Source organism: Nasonia vitripennis, chromosome 2 (genome assembly GCF_009193385.2).
Source record: "Nasonia vitripennis strain AsymCx chromosome 2, Nvit_psr_1.1, whole genome shotgun sequence".
Classification (NCBI taxonomy): domain Eukaryota; kingdom Metazoa; phylum Arthropoda; class Insecta; order Hymenoptera; family Pteromalidae; genus Nasonia; species Nasonia vitripennis.
This window is the reverse complement of record NC_045758.1, coordinates 34,499,751-34,521,371: the sequence shown is the minus strand read 5'-3', so window position 1 is coordinate 34,521,371 and position 21,621 is coordinate 34,499,751. Positions and strand designations below refer to the sequence as shown.

General features: G+C 50.7%; 2 protein-coding genes and 1 long non-coding RNA gene across 6 annotated transcripts; 2 read left to right on the top strand and 1 right to left on the bottom strand.

Annotated features, from left to right (window-relative positions):
- Positions 1-2: 2 nt before the first annotated feature.
- LOC100119342 (radial spoke head protein 9 homolog) lies at positions 3-1,334 on the top strand. Its single transcript, XM_008218048.3, has 4 exons — positions 3-317; positions 378-543; positions 624-912; positions 985-1,334. Exons 1-4 carry the CDS (start codon positions 91-93, stop codon positions 1,143-1,145), a joined length of 843 nt encoding a protein of 280 aa, XP_008216270.1. The 5' UTR covers positions 3-90; the 3' UTR covers positions 1,146-1,334.
- On the bottom strand, positions 374-1,559 carry LOC116416349. Its single transcript, XR_004226787.2, has 2 exons — positions 1,351-1,559; positions 374-1,146 (listed from the first exon to the last, which is right to left on the bottom strand). It is a non-coding gene; the product is annotated as an uncharacterized LOC116416349 (long non-coding RNA).
- LOC103315281 (putative ankyrin repeat protein RF_0381) lies at positions 998-21,407 on the top strand. 4 transcript variants are annotated; one of them, XM_016981690.3, is made up of 3 exons: positions 1,452-1,579; positions 19,442-19,618; positions 19,703-21,407. In XM_016981690.3, the coding sequence occupies exons 2-3, from the start codon at positions 19,466-19,468 to the stop codon at positions 21,374-21,376; spliced, it is 1,827 nt and encodes a 608-aa protein (XP_016837179.1). In that variant the 5' UTR covers positions 1,452-1,579; positions 19,442-19,465; the 3' UTR covers positions 21,377-21,407. The 4 variants fall into 4 exon arrangements, with proteins under 4 accessions (XP_008216264.1, XP_008216266.1, XP_016837179.1 ...); XM_008218042.3 differs by lacking the exon at positions 1,452-1,579 and adding an exon at positions 998-1,110 and having other exon boundaries at positions 19,442-21,407; XM_008218044.4 differs by having other exon boundaries at positions 1,287-1,579; positions 19,442-21,407.
- The last annotated feature ends 214 nt before the right edge of the window (positions 21,408-21,621 follow it).

Here is a 21,621-nt window from a genome sequence, read left to right as displayed (position 1 = left end):
TCTAAATCATTCGCTTGTTTACATAATAATAGACGCACTTCAGAGTGATAAATAAATGCGAAGACATTGTTTACAAAATTAAATTTACTCATGGAGTGTTTGAAGCTGCAAGAAACTTTAGAGATTTTCGGCCACGCTGGCTTCTGTGTGAGTGCCGAAAGATCTCAGCTGCTGCAGAATTCTCTGCTTATACTTCAGACAGAAAATCATTTTCAAAAGTGCTATTACTGGGGAAGAGTCAACGGCATTCGCAATGACTACCACGTAGCTTATGGATTTCAAAAAGATTGTATGCTTGGACAAAGTTTCTTTTACAGGTACAACATCTTAATTGAAATTTTCAAATTTTTTTATACAACAGTCGGTTTTCCCCACAGCACTGATTGCCTGAATTGGCTACTGATGCCAGAGCCGAAAAAATGTGCAATTTTGCTAACTCCTTTAGCAATCAACGATTTTCGAGGTGATCCATCCTTAGTCGAAAATGTCTACGACGCTAACCCTCCGTACCCAGCTAAAGATGATCCTCTCCGTTACGCAGACGTGAATTAAAAATAATTTTTCTTATCATTTTTTATTTTTTTTTTCCAATCATGAGTTATATAGCAGCTCGATCGTTGAAGGAACCAATCGTAAAACACCTGAAAGAAGAGGATCGACTGTCGGCCACTGTATTCCTTATAAATCACGAGGCAGCAGTGGTACCCAGAGGTGCCTGGTTCAAGACCACCGACGGCAAAATCGTTCTGAACACGAGTTTCGAAGGGTTGGAGTCGAGCGAGTCGAGGCAATTAAAGTCTTATTTGCACGCGAGACCGGCGCAAAATAAGTGGAACGCCAATTTGCTCACGAGGCAGGATTACAACTTGGCGTTGGACTTTTTGGATACTATCGCGGAAGATGTGCCCCCGGGTACGTGTATAAATAACGATCAATGCCGTCGCTTTAGTAAAATCGATGTTTTTGATAAAATTTAATTTTCAGAATGCTGGAATCTTCAGTTTGCCCAAGGAGGTCGTTTGGCTCTATTGCACAGTCTCTATTGGCCTGGAATGATGTTTTACCACAAGACGAATAGTCCGCATTACGGCTCTCTGTACGTTGGAAACGGTAAGAAGAATATGGACCTTCTTTTCATGTTATAACCTGTAATAAAACGACTCTTCTTAGAAATCTTTCATATTACAAAATTTTGAGATCACCGGTATGTTGCGAGAGCAATCGCTAGATGGCGCCAGCTTTCACTCTTACAACAGAAACACGACTATATACTTGCGGCGATCCTTATAGCTTACGTTCGCAACACGACGAGTAAATACACGTTTAACCTATAACGGAGTTTGAGTTTACCGCGTTTTTGAAGTTCGACAGAAGGCGAACAAAGTTAACAGACGCACGTTTCGCCCAATTTTCAACCAAAGAGCGACGTTGCAAGTTTCACAACGTTGGACTAACGCTCAGTAAAGTATCAATAGAGCAATCATGAAATTCACTTCAAGGAAAAAGACAGGGACGACTGCAGCACTATCGCAGCCTTATTGAGCTAAACAATCAATTTTCTGCAAAACAAAACGTTTACGTGAGTACATAATATCGGCGTGATTATTCAAAAATGTAAAAGTTGTTGTACTGACGTCTTGTTCGTATTATCGTAAACTGCCGCACCGACACACGCCGGTGTAACCTTCATTCCGAGAGCGCGAAATACTTGCAAACCGGCGGGAGTTGCGACAAATATATAGTCTTTTATCGAAGCAAAATTCACATAAGTTGTCAATATCGTCCGAACGCAATTACACCGATAAAGCGTTCGCAGCCGCAAACATCGCGCGATTGAACTAAAAATACGCCTCGCCGTTATTTCTTGCGCAAGCGTTGTAGAATAATTCTGATTCAACGTCGAATTAATTATTATTCATCGACATCACCCCGATGTCCAAAAAAGATTTACGTGTACCTGAACGATCGGAAAAAGAAGTGAACATACGACGAAATGATAAACAATTCGCGCAATAAATCTGCGCAAAATCCGTGTAAATTGAATGTACACTTAAGGGGGTACGATAGCGTCGAAGCCTCGAGAGATACACTCGACCGAGCGCATAAAGCAAACAAGAGCGATTATTGCATGCGCGTCGGGCTTTATTGTTCCGAGAAATCGAACGATGCCTCGCTGTGTTTTAATGTCCGGCGACTGAGGTATAAAATGTATCGAGCACTTACTTCTCTACTTAATACCTCTCGTGTAACTTCTCTTTTCGTAAACGCGCGTTATGCATTCCAAGCTCGCATACGCACAATACGTAAAATCCAACATATTCGGCATAACAATGATCGCTATGCGTCGATGCTCGCGAGTAAAATATCCGAGTTTCCATGTAGCCGATACGACACGGGAGATACGTCTCTGTGTGTGTGTGTGTCGGAAAGTGATATCGAAGTTAAAGCATTATAGCTACCGGCCCGTCTATCTCGAGCCTCGAGGCATGTGTATTAAAGCGTGGGTGTATAGCCGGCGCTGCTTCGTATGCAGAGCCGCGTGTGCTGCAGTCCAGTCGATATTCCGCGCACGGACATTCAGGTTCCGGTTCCTATTCAAGTGCTGCTTGTCCTTCGCCGCTGCTTCTCTCATCCTCGTCGTGCTATCTCTCCTGCTCGTCGACTACGTCGTGATGCTTTTTTTCCTTTGTTTCTCTCTCTCTCTCTCTCTCGCTTTATCCCCCGAGAGCAGCTTGCTTTTTTACGCCCGCGTTTATCTTTCTTTTCCGAGAAGAGCCCAGCCTTATGCATTCGTTCGTTATCGGCCCGCGAAGAGGAAGCTTTCGATAAAATTACAATATAAAGCATATACGCTCGATCGATCATACGCAGCGCAGTAGCGGGTTTTTGAAAAAAAGAGGTCCCTCGTTTTTCGAAAAGCCGCGCGTTGTACGATATACGTGCCGCACGTGCTTCCAGGTTCTCCTCACTTTTTCCAGCGACGTGTAGGAGCCTTCCTCATAGTGCAGGCACACCGACGACGGACACGCGCACCGCCGGTTCCGCTTTTTCCTCGCTCCGCCGCGGTTGTAATTCACGAGGCACTTTTCTCGTCCCGCCGGAGAAAAGTTAACGTTCTCCCTCATAGCTATAGGCGTGTACCTGCAGCCGGTTGCGCGCTAAAGTACCTACGGCACTCAGCTATATCTACTGTCTCCAAGGACATCCGTCATCTGCCGACGCCTCGACAGAGTAGCAGCCTCGCGCATCCAGTAGCTCTCCTCCCGCGGCTATCCAGCGCGAGCTGTGTGCTCGCTGAGCGAGAGAGAGAGAGAGAGAGAGAGAGAGAGAGGACGTCGAAAGGCCATTGACCGCTCGCTCGCGCGCGATTACACGGCTTTTGTCGTCGTTGCTCGCTGTGTGCGGAGTGGTAGATATATACACGGCCGTGCTCTTCTCTATCCGGCGGCGGAGGAAACGATCGCCGGCGGACTAACGGGATCTGGAGTAAAGCGCGGATGCGGAGCAAGAGCAAAAAGAGCGATTTTCTTTGTCCTTGTCGCGAACTTTCCGAGTGCTCGCGCGGTTTGCCAAACTTTCTGATCGATTCGCGCAGTTCTCTCCGCCTCGACTATTCGGCCGGTGGAGGTTTATGATATTTTCCGAGGCTGCAGCGGGGACTCCTTGTTTACCGCTGCTTGACTTTTCAATGCGCGAGATAAGGTGAGCTTCCTGGTTACTAAAACTGTCCGGGATGAACTGATAAATACACGCCGCGCAACGGTATAACCCCGAGCGGCTCGATTTTACATCGGGAATAAGCCGCAGATATCGTCTTACGTTTTAACATTGCAATTTGTAATTCGATACCCGCGCGCACTTCCATTTGGCATCGATCACGGGAGAACCGAAGTATCCTCCTTGTAAAATCCTCGTTATATGCCTTGTATACATCGCCTCGCAGAGCCGTTGAGAGAGTCGAAGTTTGCGAGCGATTTTTCAAATTCGAAACTACAATGGGAAAGTTTACGGCAACGCTGAAGAGCCGTTAATTCCGAAACCGCCGCGCGGCTGCGGCAGATAGAATTTCAAACTTCCCCCGGCATACGGAAAACACATCTGCGTAACTTTTCGCGCCGTCTACTTATCATCTCGCATAATCAGCGTGAAATCGAAAATCGAAGAAAACAGCCCCGCGCATAGGGAATCCGATTTAAAAGCACTCAACTAGCAAATTCAGCAGCGGCAGGCGCATAACGAGTCTTCGCAACGGAGAAGAAGAAGAAGAAGACTCTGGAAACGAGTATAGGGCTTTTTCAAAAGGACGGCCAATTTCGCGCGCGGATGTCTCGATGGGATCGTGTATACACATATATACAAACTCCTGCGTTCGTTATATCGGCGAGTAGAGAAGCAGCCTCCGCGCGCGTGAGGATAGGAGTAAAAAGAGAGACGAAGAAGACGAAGAAGAAGAAGCGATGGTGGTAGCGTCAGCCCGAGGCAGAGCCTCGCCTCTCTCGCTCTCTCTCTCTCTCATACTGACTATTCCCGACCGCGAACGAAAAAAAGGATCGAGTTGCGCAGTGGCTCTCCTGCCTCGGCTTCTTCTTCTTCCTCGCGCGCGTCTATAGAAAGAGGACGCTGCACATATACCCACTTCTCTGCGCGTCTCTTCTTTTTATCGAAAAGTCGAGTGGGATGTTCGTCGAGCCCCGACCTTCCGAAGCGCGCGACCGATGGAATTTTTTAATTTAGGCTACTAGTTCGCGATCTCCTCTTCCCTCCGAGAGGATTATACTCGGACTGCTCAAAGTTCCGGGATTTCGGTCGACTATCAGCTCGTTCAACGCGAGAACTGGTTCCTGCACCTCGCCATCAAGGTCCTTGCGCACGGCCCCCGCGGCGGCTCTTTCGGAAAAGTAGCCTCGCTATATGTATACGCGGAGACGATTATTTTTCGACGACTTTTCTCGCGCCTTTTACTCGTGTTTTATCAAAGACGTTACCGGCGCTTTATCCTCGGGCGGCGCAGGGCGCGACGACTTCCTCGCCGCCTCGCTCGACGCTGCGGAGAAATAACGATCCCGGTTATATTAAATTCCGTTTGGTTTTTCCAGCGAACTATGCGAGAAATGTAGTTGATAAACCGAAGGAGGGAAATGCCGCCTCCAGAGAGGAGGGACTTTAATTAAATCCGCTGCAGCTGCGAAAAATACTCGAGTCTCCCTCTCTCTCTCTTGTGCGAGAAATAGGCGAGCCCAATCTTGGGGCGCGAAACGAGTCCGTAAATTGCAAATTGAATATTGAGCCGCCGTCGAAATAATAAGCTGCGCAGCGACTCATCCTCGGTATGCGAACAATAACTTCTTGTGTTACACGCACGCGCGGCCGGCAGAGGGAAAACAAGCGCGCAGCGAGTCTCGTTTCTCCGCCCGAGCATTCCAGGCTCGCTCTCGACTTTTTCTTTTCCTGCATCAGGTTGAATATTTCGAAATTTAATGGGATGACACTCGGCCGTATTTCAAACGCTCGTCCACTTCGATCGAAATGCATCGCTCATACGTCTCAATATCGCGCGACGGTTGAAACGTGTACGCTTATATTCTCCGACGGGGCTTTTATTATTATTGCAAAGTTTATTACCCACGTCTGCGCGCGCTCGCGGAGCGGCAAGAGAGCTTAGTTCCATTACTCGGCGCGTGCAGCGCCGGGAGCATTTTTCAACAACAAATCCCTTGATCCTCTTCCGGCACGGCTCCTCTGATTTTTCCATTCTCTCTCCGGCGGCTCTCCCACGCGAGTCCATTAGCGCGCGCGACGCGGAATCGGCGATATCGTTTATCACTCGCTATTACACCGCAATTGCTGCGCAGCGTCTCTCCTTCGTTTCTTCTCCTCCTCTTATTCTCCATTTGACATCGTCAATTTAGCGTAAATGACGACATCGCGGGATGCTAGCTCGCGCGAGCGCGAGACAGAGATATTATTCCGGAGTAAAAGAGGAGGAATTATACTTCTTGTGTATTCGTGGCTATTTTTATCGCGAGTCGAGCACTGGAATTTTCGAGCTTCGCTCAAGCTCGAATCGTTTAATTTTCCCGCACTTCGGAGCCATCGTGTATAAATTAGTCAATCCTTATGCACATGCGATGACTCACGGGAGTATCGAGAGAAATTCCGAGTGAAATCAGGGGAAACGGCCAGTATTTCCCTTTTCGGAGGGTTTAAGGGCCGCCGCTTGTGTTCGCACGATGTATGCGGGTCCGCTGAATGGGGAGTTAGTGTGTATGTACAGTGTGCGGGAAGGGAGAGTCGCTGACTTCCAAGCAATGTAAATGCATAATTGACTTTTTCCATTCAATGGAAAGAAAATTACCGGCTCTCTCGGGACGCGACATATGCGACATTCATTGCCGTCCTTCTCCTACACTCCTGTAAATCTTCCAATGGTTTCGCGCAACAGCCAAAAATCCTCTGCGAATTGCGTTTTCGACGTCGCTCGCCAAAAACGGAGGAATAAGATCGTCCGGCCAGATTGCACGCGAACCGAGAGAAAAAAGGATCGCGTTCGATCGAAGGCCGCGTCTATACTCCGTTTGACCAGTACACTCTATAGTAGGCAGACGCGAGGCGTCCTTTTTCCATGGGGGTTATAGAGGCACGTGTCGCATAGTCGTCTATATACTCGCAGCGCGGCGCGGCCCCTTCGCGCACAAAACGGCCGCGGCAGCTGTTCTCCCCTCGACTCGACGCGACTCTCCCCCGCGTTTTCGGAGAGAGAGAGAGAGAGAGAGAGGGAGAGAGAGCTGAGCTGCTAGTCGTCGTTAGCACTACTGTAGCTCTCCGTATACACTGGCTGTGGGTACTTCCGCGAGAACGACGCGCCATTATTCGCTCGTTATTCCATTATGGGGCCGGACGACGATGGTAGGCTGGACACGCGGATACATTCGATAGGCGACGAGCGGGATGAATTTAGAGCCGTGTTTGGCTACTACACTTCCAGTCCTTGTGGCGCTCGTCGGATGATCAAAAAATCGCGCAGCTTCGCCGATAATTGTTATCGAGCCGCAAATTACGCGTGGCGTATTATATGGCAGACATGGAAGCCAACCCTCGGGATCGAGGCAATAAAAAGGGAGACGCCGAGTTTGACCTTCCAGGGCGTCTATAAATACTGGAGGTTCGGCTGCGTCAGCTGGATTTGTCTCCGTTATATGCGGGCCGAATAAAGTATAAGGATCTTCCTGCGGGTACCGCTCTTGCCAGATTTTCGGATTTCCACTGCCATTAGAAATTTAAACTCACAGATAAAACACAGCTCGAAGCGCGAGAGGCAGGAAGAAAAGCAAAGCATAACGAGTGCTGGAAACTCTTCATATCCGGACAGCTGAGTTATGGAATCCCTCAGCGCGCGTTTCTCCGTTTATTTGCCTTCCAGATGTAGCCGATGTGCGCTATACAGCTCTGCCGATAACGATTTCCACTCGTGTTCCCATATCTCGCGGGAAAATTGCGCGCTGCACTGTTCTCCATATATTGATTTTTCATCCGTTACATTTTGAAAAAAACAGGGCGGCCAACGCATCGGGTAAAAAAGAAGAGATAAGGAGTAAGGAGGTAAACGATCAGCGCAGCGTGCGAGCCGCCCAGCGGGATATAAATTGGGGTCGAGGGTCGGCCATTATCAATTCATCAAATTAGCGGAGGAGTAAATACACTCAGCGGCGGCGGCGGCGGCGGCGCATATGTTGCGCGCTGCCCAGACGTCTGTTCTGCAGCGTGTGCGCGCGATGCGTATCCGATCCGCAGCCGAGTACTTAGGTGGGTCAGTCATCGGCCAAGAATGCGCGCGCGTCACGAGTCGGACTGGTTAGCGTAATTAATCGGGATTAATCGAGCGGCGAGCCGGAAAAAGTACTAAAACTTTGCGTCGACGGCGATGCAAATCGGGAAGCAGCTTCTCGCCGCCGCTGGGTGTAGTCGTGATAAATAAGGTCTTACAAGCGGGCGCTGCTCGAGGGCATCGGGAACGTTTACGCGCGCGCGTTCGTGATTTATTGCTCCGGTCGGCGTTTTTTCCTCCCCGCACGCGTGTTTGCTTTCGTCGCGATAAATATTTGGGAAAGGGATGAGACGACACCGCGGCGCGAGTCGCATATAGGAGTAAAAATTCAGCGGCGCACAATGCATCGTTCTCCATCGCGCCGATTCAAAGGACCAATCCAGCGCGGAGAGATACAGAGCGTTAATACGTATAATTCAATTGAAATATAGTGTATACGGGAGAGCCGGCCGGTGCAAGCGTCCGCTCGGCAGCAGAAAAAGCTCTCTGTGCAAGTGTCGAGTGTGAATGTCAAGCGATTACGATGAGGATCTCAAGGAGTACACGCACGTCTTTGAATGTCGTTTTCACGATCGGTTTCCAGCCGCGGTCCGCTGCCATTCAGAGCGACAATCGCCCGATTACCGGTCGCTAGCGCGCTCGGCTTTGTCCGGGGCTTAACTCGATCAGAGCGGCCCGGGCATCCTTCCTCCTCCTCGGTCAATCAGCCTTTTCAAAAGTCTCTTTGCAGAAAATTTGCGCGTACGTTGTTTTTTAGGGGCAGCTTCTTTCATGCAGCGCATTCAATGAAATATTTTTCCAATTAACGCAGCCGAGGAATTCCAGGCTTCCGCCGTTATGGGATATTTTCATAGCTCGGTCGCTCGGCTACAGTCGCGGTGCTAAAATAGTCCTCCCCACCGTCGGCCGCCCCCATATAGACACATGTGCGCGCTCTATAGGAAGGTTAAGGCAACGATCGTTTATTATGCGACGATGCGCAGCCGAGGAGAGAGAGAGAGAGAGAGAGAGAGCCAGTGATGATGATAAACAGGCCACTGTCAATGTTAAACGTCTCGGATCAAGAATGCGGCTATTGTTTTGCACTTTAGCTCGCTACCGGATTGAATGCACGGCCGCTTCGGGGAACTCGATTACGGCTATAATGATTCATCGTTTGGAAAATGGAATTTTAATTTATAGCCTCGACGACTATTCTCGAAGTGTTCGGCCGTTTGCGCGTCTTCATCGATTTCGATTCGAATTGTATACCTCCTCCCTTACACGCATTCGAGAAAACAAACATCCGCGAGTCCCTCTCTCGGAGAGCTTTTAATTTTCAAAACAAACATCTTAACTATCCGCTCGGCAAAGGGCTTTTTTTTCAAACTCCGGGGTCGATCACCCAGAAGCCGTCGGCGGCCGCTTCTCTAAAATAAAGACCTCGTCTCTCGTGTTCGCGTCTCGTAAACACACTCGGTATACCGGATTTCCATGTCACGGGCTGGTTTACGTGTATGTATACACGAGCGAAGGTATAGCACGCAAATAAATGGGCCACTCGGACCGAGTTCCGGCTTCGTTACGCTCCGCTTAATACATACACGCGATTTTCCTCCGCGCGCCGCGACTTTTTCCTCCTTCCAAGTTCACGTGGCCGCCCACGCGAGCTCGGCGTCATCGTCCTTTATCGGCCGGCCGCAAGTTTATCTCCGAGCTGTGTGTGTGTGTGTGTGTGGCGCGGCCGTATAAATAAGCCGGCTTTACGAGCTTTTGTCCGACCTAACGGTTCCCGCGCGGTCAATTCGAGAAACAATTATCGAGAGGTACGTCCGCCGTGAGATATTCATACCGCGCGCGGACATTCGCGTGCAGATCTTGATTTAATGATACACCGCGTGCAAAAATATACGAGTATATATATACATATATATATATACATACGTATACAGCTGCGAGCGATGTTATCCGAGCCGCGTACACAGCGCACGCCCAGGAGCGCGTGCCCCATCCTTTTCGGAGTAATTTCACGGCACACGCGGCTGTACGTAGGTAATGGAGTGGCCACTGCTTCTCGCGACCTTGAGACGTACGAGCGAGAGCGAGAGTGATAGCGCCGGGAGTTCGCATGACCGGGCGAAATTCGCGGCTAATTAATTGAAAAGCGCGCGAGATACGGGGGTGGTCTAATAGAATAAGCCGCGGAAGTAAGCCGGAGATATCGATTTTCGAGCTCGCAAAAACACACCAAGCTCGCGTTACGCCTCGTAAATACCTATATAGACAAGCTGTATAAGGAGAATCCACTTTCCGTCAACAGCAGCTCCGACTTTCTCCGCCGGCGCATGAAAAAAACGAGGAGGAGCTGGGATCAGGGCTTTTAATCAACTCGATTTTCCAACCCGGTGCAGTATACCGGCCGGCGCGCACAAAGAAGCTCGGCTTACTCAAAAGGAGCATTACGACGTCGACGACGTACCGTATGAAATCGAGAGTTTCATATAGGTAGCGGCTACTCGCGGATGATGGAGGACGATAAGTCGCGGCAAGGAGCGCTCGGTAGCTCCTCCCTTTCTCCTCCTGCGCGCGCGCGCGCGCGAGCTGCGACTTTGTATGTACCGCCGCGGATCGATTATCTTTCTCCGCTGCTGCTGCTGCTGCTGTTTTTCCCCAGAGAAGCTGACGCGCAGTGAGTCACCGCTCGCGGCGTGTCTGATGATCTGGTTCCGAGACGGGGAGAAAAGCCGTCCGGCGAGTGCGTGTATAGAGAGCTGGATCTTGTTCAATGAACGTTCGCTTTTTTCTCTCCTCTCCTCCGGTAAGAGGATACTCCGACGTTGAGCTTTTCAAGCCGCGACGTAAAGTCGGGCAAATGAGCTAAAACAATTCGAATTGTTGATAATATCAAGCGCAAAGTTCGCTCGTTACCGCAGCCTCTCTCCGACCTTACGATTGCACTTCCGTAATTGCACTTTACGTAATTAGCGCGCAAAGTTTCCGGGAAATGCAGCTCTTCCTTTGATCCGCGAGTCCGCTGCGGCGTACCTGTGTTATACCTGAAAACGAAGACCTGCATTTTTTCTCGTTATTCTCTTTTCGCGCAGCGCGAGGACGACTGTGACAATGAGTTCGCGCGTCGTTGGAATCGAACGATCTTTACGTAATCCCGAAGCGTATCTATTCTGCAGGTATAGAATATAGAAATCCAACCGCGAAAATCGTCTCGCATAGACGCGCTAGGCCAAGTTTCGGTAATTAAGGCGTTCCGGAGAGGTGAGCACACGTATATACGCCCGCTGCTCCGAAATACGAGAAAAAAAAAAAAGAACGAAGAGGGAGGGCGAAAAACCGGTTAAGGCTCCGCGCGCTCTATACGACGCGGCGCGTGTACGTCCGAACCGACGCGCGATGGATTGTGTTATACAGCCGCGAGAGCGGCGGTTTTCTACTGCGGGGTTATTAGCTGCGGCCAGAGGATACATAGGTGTGTTTTACTTTGAGGAAGCTGGAATGTGGACTTACGATTTCGAGATTCGATCATTTTTTTTTTTACCTATTCGCTGCGTGTGTGGAGAATTCCTCGCAGTTGGTAATTGCGCGCGCGGTAATAAACTTTATGGATGTAATCTTTTTAATTTACGGCGTATGCGCGAGCTTTAACCTCGCGGTAAGTCAGACTTTAAGGATATTAAATCCACTTCCCTTGATTACTCGAGTTTTTAAAATTTATTCCGTACCCGGCGGTGTGTGTAATTGAACGAATTGTTCCCTCTCTCTCTCTCGCGCGCGCTGATTCACTATTAAGCGGAAATTTGCAAAATTGCGAATTTTCCTTCTCGTCTCTTTTTCGAAATTCTCTTTAGCGCAAATTTACGGCCTATACTAACTAGACGCGAGCGCTGCAGAGGCTGCGAAATCTCTCTCTCCCTTTTGTGCGCGCACCTTTCGAGCGGAGCACCAAAATCCTCGTCCCATTGCGGCGTAAGCCGCGCAAATATGCCTAATCCGAGCAAGAGAGAATGGGAGTGAAAGGTGCGGAGCGCAAAGGAGCAGATATGGAAGGGAAGTAAAGCCTCTCCGTTAAGTCTCATTGTTATATTTATATTTATATTCAAATTTTTTTTCCCGCGCGGGGAAAATTTCTTTGACGGAATGAACTCGTGTACTGCGGTAGCCGTTGAGGTGTAATGTGTGTTGGCAAAAGGCAGTGCTGAGAGAGGCGAAGATGAAATCTTGCACCGGCAAGTAGGAAGTATCGAATTAACGCTTTATCCTGTTGTAAAGATGCTCAACGAGACGGTTTAAGTGTAATTAAACCGAGAGCTTCTCTCTTCGTACGAGCGCAGCCGCTATAAATATAAATATACGGACAGCGAGAATGTTAAAATCAAAATACGTCAATTTTTTCTCTCTCTCTTCCACTGGCGGTGCGTCGCGCGTATAATCCGAGAGAGTCGCGCGGCTTCTTTTTCATCGATACACCCGCGTTTTTTACGGAGAAACAATTCATTCCGGCGAAGCTAGAAAAAGATCGAGCCGCTGTGCAAGGCAGGACGCGAGGCGAAAGATCGCAACTCATTGCTATATACTGTGGCGCGTGTGGCGTGTGGAGCCCATCCCGATACCTGTTCCAGGAATCCTCGAAGGTGAACGAGATTAGGCAACCGCCCGCGGCCCAAGAAGAAGAGGAGGAGAGAGAGAGAGAAGAAGCGAGGATCCTCTCGAACTATAGCAATATCCTCTCGCGGCGCGCGCGTTTATAACGACCGTTTCTCTCTCTCTCTCTCTTTCTCTCTCTGGCCACAGCGTCGTCGGACCGCTTCTTTGACAGCTCTCGGTCCGAAGGAATATAGAACGTGCAACGCACTCGAGGAATTCAAAATTGCGATTCGAAATCGCTTATCGTCGACCCCTCGACGCTCGTCCGATCGAGTCCGCTGACCACCTTTCCGCTGTAACCCTAGAGCGAAGCCAGAACTCTCGCGCACCGGAACCGCGGTGTCGCGGGCGATGATTTTAGGATCGATGCGATCGAAGCCCCGCCGACGACAACCGGCTCACTCGCTATCCTTCCTCCTCTGGTTTTACCTTTCGTATGTACACGCGGTCGTTTGCAAATCTCGCGCGATGCGATCAAACTTCTTTTGCAACGCCCGAGACGTCTGCTTTCTCCCGGGAGTTTACCATAAGTCAACGATGTCAACGAGTTCATCGCGTCTGACACAGAAGCACCGGCGGCAGCTGGATTTCGATCTACTGCCGCGGCAGCTGCATCGGCGAGCGGTTCGATCCTCTGCATACACGAGCGATTTTTCTTTTTCTTCTTCTTCCTCTGCTTCATCCTCGTCTTCATCGCCTTCGAGAAGTTCCCAGCTCTTTGTCGCTCTCGAACTGCCGGTCGGCCTTGTTTTCTTGCTTTCTTCAAATGACGCAGCCGAGGAAATCAGTCGGCTGCGAGGGTGATCTTTGCATAAAACAGCGATACACCGCGGAATAAGTCGCGCGCGTTATGTCTCCGGTTAACATGCGCGGTGCGCAATTTGCCAGCCGCGAACGCTGTAATTTCAGACGGCGTATCTTCATTCGTTAGTGCGACCACGCACGCGCGATCGTTATTAAATTCGTCGCCGGTGAGTATAAAACGCTCGATTTTGCGATTCCGTGTATACCCGCGCGTATAACCGCCTGCTAATGGATGTTCGTTAAGTCCGAGTATGTTTTAAGAGTGAATGAAAAAAGTCGTCGAAGCTGTTAATTGCGCTCGCGGCATTTTTGCGGGTATTTAATAACAGCCTGCGTCGTGTTTACGCTCTCGCTCTCGAGTCGTCGAATAAATTTGCGTGCGGACGAGGACGTCAACGTCGTCGCCGTTGTTGCTGTTGCGATATCGGAGAATACCGACTCCGTTTTTACGCGTATAAATACAATAACGCGTACTGCAACGAGGTAGTTTTTGCAGGTGCAGCTCGCTTTGAATTTCCGCTGCACCGGAGCTCACGACTGGTTATTTTTGCAGGGGATTTACTTTGAAATACGCGTAAAAGCTCCCTTTTTCCGCGGAAAAGCGGCTTTGCCGCGGGCTGATGGAAATGCAAAGTTCTGACGTTCATTTTGAAAATTTCATCCCCGAGAAGAGCGCGTATCTCGAACTCACTTCCGCAACAGCGAGCCTTTGAAGCTCGGCTCGCGCGCAAAAGACTGTTATTCCGGGTCATCGCGCGCGTCTTGATTTTCCACTTTTACAGCTGGCCCGACACACATCCTCAATTGAATCGGCGCGCAATTAGCATGCAGCGAGCCGCCCGAGAGAAATAAAACTTCAAAGCTCTCCCCCCCCCCTCTCTCTCTCTGGCAAGTGTCTATCGTAAAATTCGCATCTCATATCCCCCTCGTCGTCGTCGTCGTCGTCGTCGTGGCTGCGTACACGAAGATCGCTAATAACACGGATATAAATAATACATACATCGAAGAGAGTTCGAAGCACACACGCACGGAGAGAGAGAGAGAGAGAGAGAGAGAGAGAGAGAGCCTGCTGGTTGTCCTTGAATATGACTATTGCTCGCGCGTACGACCGCACCAACGAGTTCCCTCGCTCGCTCGCTTGGCGGTTGATTGGCCGACCTTGGATCTCGCCAGATGTGAAAAGTCGCCTCGAACTTTGCCATTTTAAAAGCCGCGCTCTCACTTACTCGCAAGCGTCGACGAGCGGAGGCGAGGGATAAATTCCTCGGATTCCGTCGTTCCGAGCCCCAGTCACGGCTGACTTTATTATTCGCGCGATGCACGCCTGCGCGCGCGTATTGTATTTATTCGCGCGCTCGCTCGGCCCCTGCGAAAGTATGCGGGCTCAGCTTGCGCGTGCGGCAAATTGAAGTTATTAGCGCTTTCTATATAAATTCCGTCCAGCTAACGCGCGCGAGTATAGAAATGGATGAAGGAGCTAACACGTGCGCTCCGGCGAATCTCGAGATTCACGGTCGTGTCATCGTTCCCAAAATAAAGGCTATACTTTCCCTCTTTGTTGCTGCGCTGCAGCGGCGCGCTATTTTCGAATATGGAAATGAGTGTACGAGGGAGGGCGCAGGGACGTAAAAATAGCCCCTTTTTCGCACGCAACCACGAGAAAGAGAGTGTAGAGCTTATACGCGGAATGGGATGCATAAAAAATTAGTCGTGTTTTTTAATGGCTCTCACTCTCTCGCCTGCGAGGTTTTTCACGTCTCGACGAATTAATGCTCGGCAAATATAAAATCGAAGCTACGTAAAGCGACGATTTTTCGATTCATCAAAGCCTTGCCTCTCCGCACACGAGCATTTTTTTTTCGCGAACGGTGCAGCTGCGCAGAGCGTGTCTAAGACGCTCTAAAAATAATGAGCTCGCTCGGCTCTCCTCTCAAAGGGAGCTCCGGGAGGGCAGGTGCAGTGCGGCTCCGGTTTATAAGCGCGTGTGCGGCGCGAGTAATACGAGAGTCGCTCCGATGAATCGATCGATCGAGCTTACGAGGAACTGCCGCGGCGAATTTTCGCGGAACGAGACAGTGCGCTGCAGCGATACGTATATAGTTTATACGCTGCGTGTGTGCTATTCTGTTTGCCGAGACGGGAGAGGATGTTTGGACGTGCGCTCGTTATCGCCGTTCGAACGGCTTTGGAGAAGCGGACAGTGTTGCCACTGTGGATCTTGCGGGAAATATCGAATGAAATTCGAAAAAGAGGAGTTCAAGCTCAAGCTCCTACTCAGCTCTATCCCCTATACTCCCGACGGCGGACGGGCGCTTGCACCAACGTGACTCAGCTCCCCGACGCAATTACTGTCGCGACGACGACGTCGTTGGAGGCGCAAGTAGCCGCGATATAGTCTCTTATTCGTCACTGCTCGCGTTGTCTAACTTTCCTCTGCGTCATGTTATTCGCGATTGGTTTTCGAATACGTCGCGCGATTAAGTATTCGCGACTTTTCTTCCCGATTTAATCAAGCGCTGCACCCCCATACGTGCAAGGGACCGCTTTACAAAATTACGTCCCGACATTTATACCCTGACGTGTTTCATTGAGAAGGGTGAAAAATCATTAATTCAGGTGCACCGCCCGGCGGCGAGAGCGCGACGGCCAGTTGACAGGCGCGACACACGACGAGCCATTACGGCCTTAATTCGCATCTCCATATCGCGCTCGCGGGATCGAATAATCTGAAATTTCCATCGAAAAATTCGCACTTTCTCCTCTCGCGGGGGCAAATTTAATAAGCCACCCCCGCCATCTAATTAGCATAACAGCCTACAAGAATATCGCGGAGAGTGTATATGTACACATAGCCGCCGCCGTCGTCCCGAGCGCCCCGGCAATCGATTTCCCATATCTCGCGCGAGCCACCCTCTCGCTCTGGTCTACACCCTCGCTTTGAGCTAACAAAATTTTTCCATAAAACGAGAGCGCCAAGGAGAGAGAGAGTAAGTCGCTTCTCGGAAGCCGATGAGTAATTCGCCTTGCGCGCGTAGACGAGCATCTCTGCGGCGGCGTCCGAAACAAAAGGCGCGCGCGGGTTTTACCCGTCAATTTTACAACGCATACGCGATCGCCGATCCGGAGCATGTACACCCCTGCGAGTGTACCCACTGCACCCCCCTTCGAGGCATTAACGCGGTTCGCGTATACACACGCGTCCACACGTAGGTGGTATACGTGTCCTCGTCGTCGTCGTCGTCGTCGTCGTCCTGCCCCGACGCGCCGGAGAGAGAGAGAGAGAGAAAAGTGCGTCCGGCTGTCGTCGACCGATATCTCCCCCCGAGTCTCGACTCTCCCCCTTCGCGAGTCGCTGTGCTCTGCGCCTATGCTACCCCTCGACTCTGTGCACGGGGGCTCGGGTAAAAATGGGTGACAAAGAGAAATGCATCGGCCGTTTGGAATAGGTGCGCGCAGCTCTGCAACGTTTTGAGATTTCAGGGCCCAAAAGAGGATGACGACTCCGGAGAGAAACTCCGAGAGATAATGAGAACGAGAGGGGGTTGGCTGCTCGGAGAGGGGTCGCTTAGAATATTGCGCCGCGCGGCTAGCGGGGGCTGGTAGAGAGCGAGCGAGCGGGCGGAGGTGGAGAGCCCATGAATCATCCGACGCGGAATCAATACGAAACCTGCACAACCCTCCTGCGCTGGCGCTCTCTGGCGTGGCTTTCCTACCCCCATCTCTCTCCCTCTCTCTCTCTCTCTCAGCCAGTCTCTCCTGCGCTCTATACATACATACGTAAACCGTTAGAGCGCGGTGCGCGCGTGCACGCAGCCGATTCGGAGAGACTCGGGGATCCAACTTCGAGACGCCGCCGCCGCCGCCGTCTTTGTCTGTTCTCCTCCGTCGAATTCGCGGGGGCTGTGTCCTTGCGTTTTTCCGCCGACGTGCGCGCGTATATTTCGACGGGCTGCGCAGGTTGCGAGCCTCGGGCTATGCGGCTCGCTCTCGTTGCGTCAGCGCGTGTGCAGTCGCGTTCCTTTTCTCCTTTTTATCGCCGGTACAACGATACTTTAATGGACACGTCGCTCTCGTCGCGATAATCTATTACGGACGTGCAGAGGGAGCGGAAAATAACCCGAGACTTTCCCACGCGCGCTCTCCTGTCATAACAGTCAATTTCCCAGCTGTATCTCTGAATCCACCCTGGCGGTGATTTCCCAGACGAGTAATCCCGTCGACAGCTCCGATCCGCGGCTCTCCCGGAAAATTCCGCAACTCCCGCGGCACACACCCCCATGTGTGTCAATCCGGGCGAACTTTGCCCCGGAGCTATCCGAGAAAAGTATGCGCGAGGGTAATTCTTTGTATAGACGAGTAGTCGCGCTGCGCCTTCGGGGGATACGAGCTGCTCCGTTTGCATCTCCTGTGGCTTCCGAGACAGAGACACGGCGTTCGATCGATGCGCGGGCGGCAACTCCTCGCGGATTTGTACGAGATCGAGTTTTTATCGCTTGCTGTATCGACGTGCAGTTTAAGCGAGAATAATAATTTCCAGCTTTCCATTCGGAAATAATCGAGAAGCTGCGCGTATACCCTCGAGCATCGACGCTCCCGCTGCCGGCCGCTTCTCCTTTATCTCGCTGAGCTCGTCGCACGAGGGGCCGAATGAACGAAAGGAAAAATCCCGTGTATGGAAGCGAGAAAGAGAGACAGGGGGCGGCTCGACGTTTCAAGGACAAGCCGAAAATCGAGATAGCCGCGTGTACGGGCTCTGCTCAGTCGCCGATGCAGCGATTTTTCCGAGCGTATTAGATATGTGACTCTCCTCGCGCGCACGTGCTTCTATTTTCACTTGTTCTCGTGGGAGATTCTCATCTATAGCGAGATACGGGCTGGTAATGCTGATGGATCTGCTTTTGATGCGCCGTACAAAATCCAATGCATTGATATGAGAAAAAGCTGCAGCGCGTCGAGTCCTTGACTCCGTCGCGAATATAGCCGATCGTTTGTAAACGTCTCCCTCTTCCCTCTGGTTTATTGCACTCGTCCCTTCCTCCGATGCGGCCAAGCCAACGGCGGCGTTTATTGCTTCTGGAACTCCCCGAAGTGCACTTGATAATTCGATAAGTGTCTCGGACTCGCTGCAGAGCCGCAGCGACCCGGCGACGACGGAAACTTTCGGTGCGCGCCGCGATGAAAGCTCGAGCTTTCTTCGGGAATTAACGAAACTCGGAATTGATTCGATGAAAGGAGAGAGATGCTGTGTACGAGTGGCTTCTATTTACTCGGCCACGGAGATTGGATTACGCGCGGATGATTAAGCGCTTCGATCATCGTCGATCCACCAAAATATACGAGAGAATTAAAACAAAGTCTTCCTCTCGTCTGATGCCCAAAGTCGTTTGTGTTCCGCGTAAGCCCATCATCGAGTGCAGCATCAGCCTCATCCCCTTTGTCACGCAGCGTGTCAGTCGCGGCGGCAATTAGCTCACGAGTCGGACTTCATCATTTTTTCTCACTCTCTCCCCCCGATGCTGTCATGGCGAGCGAGGGAAAGAGTAGGTGGGCTCAACGGCTCGTTTTAATTGTTATTAAAGCGTTTTTAATGCGAGCTTGCCGCCGACTCTCAAGCGGGTATAGCCTCGTCGTTGGACTCTTTTGTTCGGGCTTTTGTGTGATGTTACCGGCGTGTGTCAGAGGTTTTTGACGTAATACTTTTAAATTTCTCCGTTTTCTATATGAAATTTCTACCACGGATCCTAAAGCAGTCGAGCGCATAACAGTGATGTCGCGCGGCGCTCGCATCTTTCTCAAACGGGTACAAGGCCGGCGACGACTTCTTGCGTGTCCGCGGAATTACGGTTCACGACTCGATGCAGGATACTATTGGACGAGTATACACGTTACGTACGTCTCTGCATTTACGTCTGGTCTCGTAATGGAGGACGCGTAGCTGTGTGACCCACTGCTTCGGATCCTCTGCGGTGCCTGCAGCAACTGCCCAAAGTTCTGCCCCACCTATTTTTGCGTATTTTTCCGTCCTCTTTAAGGCTATGTAGGTTAGATTAACGAAAAAATGTGCAAACGTACCGAAAACGCCCGATAAGTGAAGCCAAAAAAATGAAATCCGTTTGGTTGACGTCTTGCATATCGAAACTTAATTGAACTCGTCGTATAATTACTTTGTTACAGATGTGACCAGAGTATAGCTGCGCTATGGCAGAGGACGGCGCGGTGGATCTCGAACACGACTTGCGAGATCTCAGTCTCGACAACCAAGACGATCGTCTCGTTTACAATCGACTCCACGTAGCTGTTTTGAGCAATGACGTTGATGAGATAACGTCTCTGCTGAACGATAGTGCAGACGTAAGGGAGAAAACCTACGCGAAATACCCATCGACTTCCGAAATCGAGTGCGAGTGCACGAACTTAAAGTTCTGCTTCCATCAGGCCGACGAATACGGAAACGAGTGGAAGAGCGGAGACGTTGTGGCGCAGAATGCCCTACATCTCGCGGCGAAGCACAGTAAGCTCGAGGTGGTAAAACTGCTGCTGGACGCGATTGGAGACGTCGACGAACGGTCCGGTGATGGCTCGACGGCACTGCACTACTCCATGCAAAATTCAGACATCGAGGTAGCTCGGTTGCTGCTGGAGTCTGGTGCAGCTGACGTCGAAGCTCGAAACGACGATGGCAAGACTCCGTTGTACCTCGCCGTAAAGTTCGAGAGAGTCGATCTGGTGTGTTATCTCCTTTCCAGGGGGGCCAACGTCAACGTGTTCACCAAAAACCAGTCAACCCCGCTGTATTCAGCTCTGATCAACTGCAACGAGGAACTGGTTCAGATCCTCCTCGACAGCAAAGCTTCGACCGACGTGAGGAATAAGTACTGCGAGGAGCCTCTCTTCTTCGTCCTCAGAGTCGTCGACAAAGGTGAGTCCCGACTTGGCTTCGCTAGGCTGCTGATCGACAACGGCGTCAACCTCCAGAACCGCGATCGACATGGCTCAACCCCCCTTCACATCGCGGTGCAGAACAGGGACGAGGAGATGGCAACGCTGCTCATCGACCGTGGTTGCCACATCGACACCAAAAACCCTTTCGACATGTCACCTCTGACGTTGGCCGTCTGCATGAACATGGTGAGCATGGCTAGGTTGCTGTTGAAGCGAGGAGCCAACGTCAACGAATTCTTTATACGGTCGAGCATACTGGAATACGTGGTGATGAGGCGGAACGCGGAGCTGGTGCAGCTTCTCTTGGAGTTCAACGCAGACGTCAACGCTGGCAGCGAGAGCAACTCACCGGTGTTTGCTGCCAGTCTACACAGGCATACCAACATCATGCATATGTTGATCGACAAGGGAGCGGACATCAACTGCAAGGATAAGAAAGGAAGGACGCCGCTGATGCGATCCATCGAAATAAAGAACTACGCGATGATGCAATTGCTGATCAACCGAGGAGCATCCGTCAATCAACAGGACAACCACGGCAACACTGTCTTCCACGTGCTGTTCGAGAGCAGTCATACCGAGGAGGGCTGGACGGAATACCTGCTGGACGTAGGCGCTGACTTTAACATCGAGAACAACAGCGGACACACTCCGTTTGCGTGCATGATGATGGCGAGCTTCACCAGAAGACACGTCCAGCTCTTCATCAAGTACATAGTGCTGCATCTGGCCCGGGGCTCGAGCGTCAACCCCAAGATCACGTGTTATTTGATAGCCAGTCCTACCTGGAGTAAGGCTTACAACCTCTATACGCAGGAGCTGGAACGAATGAAGAAGGTTAAGATTTTCCAAAAGGAAAAGTACACGTTCTTCGACGTGCTGAGCAAGAAAAGCGCCTTTCTCACACCGGTCTTGAAAGAAGAAAACAATATCCACTTCGAGATGGGTCTCATCGCTAACCAGTTCGACTATTACAGCGAAATGACGAGAAAAGTTTTTTACAAAAAAGTCGAGAGATTGAAGTGCCTGAACAGCTGCATTTCCTTGCTGAACAGCGTGTTCGAAACCGAACTGCCTCCGGAGATCGTGGAAAGAGTCTGCGACTTTTTGACCAACGAGGAGATGATGGAACTGCAGGCCGCCGCAGAGACAACTGTGATCGATTAACTACAAATATATTTTTACTTTTTAACTATAATTGGTACGTTTACTGACGCACGAATATTCACAATCACCAATTCGGCCCGTTCCTTTCACATCCTCTGAAGCATAGCCGCCGGGGACGACGCTACAGCGAAACGCGCCAAATAGAGCGTGAAACCTGTGGCGATTTTTGCAAAAGCACCTAATTAAAACTCCCCCTCGCGCAACTATATATAGGAGAGCCGCATTAATCAAGTCCCCCTGAGAAA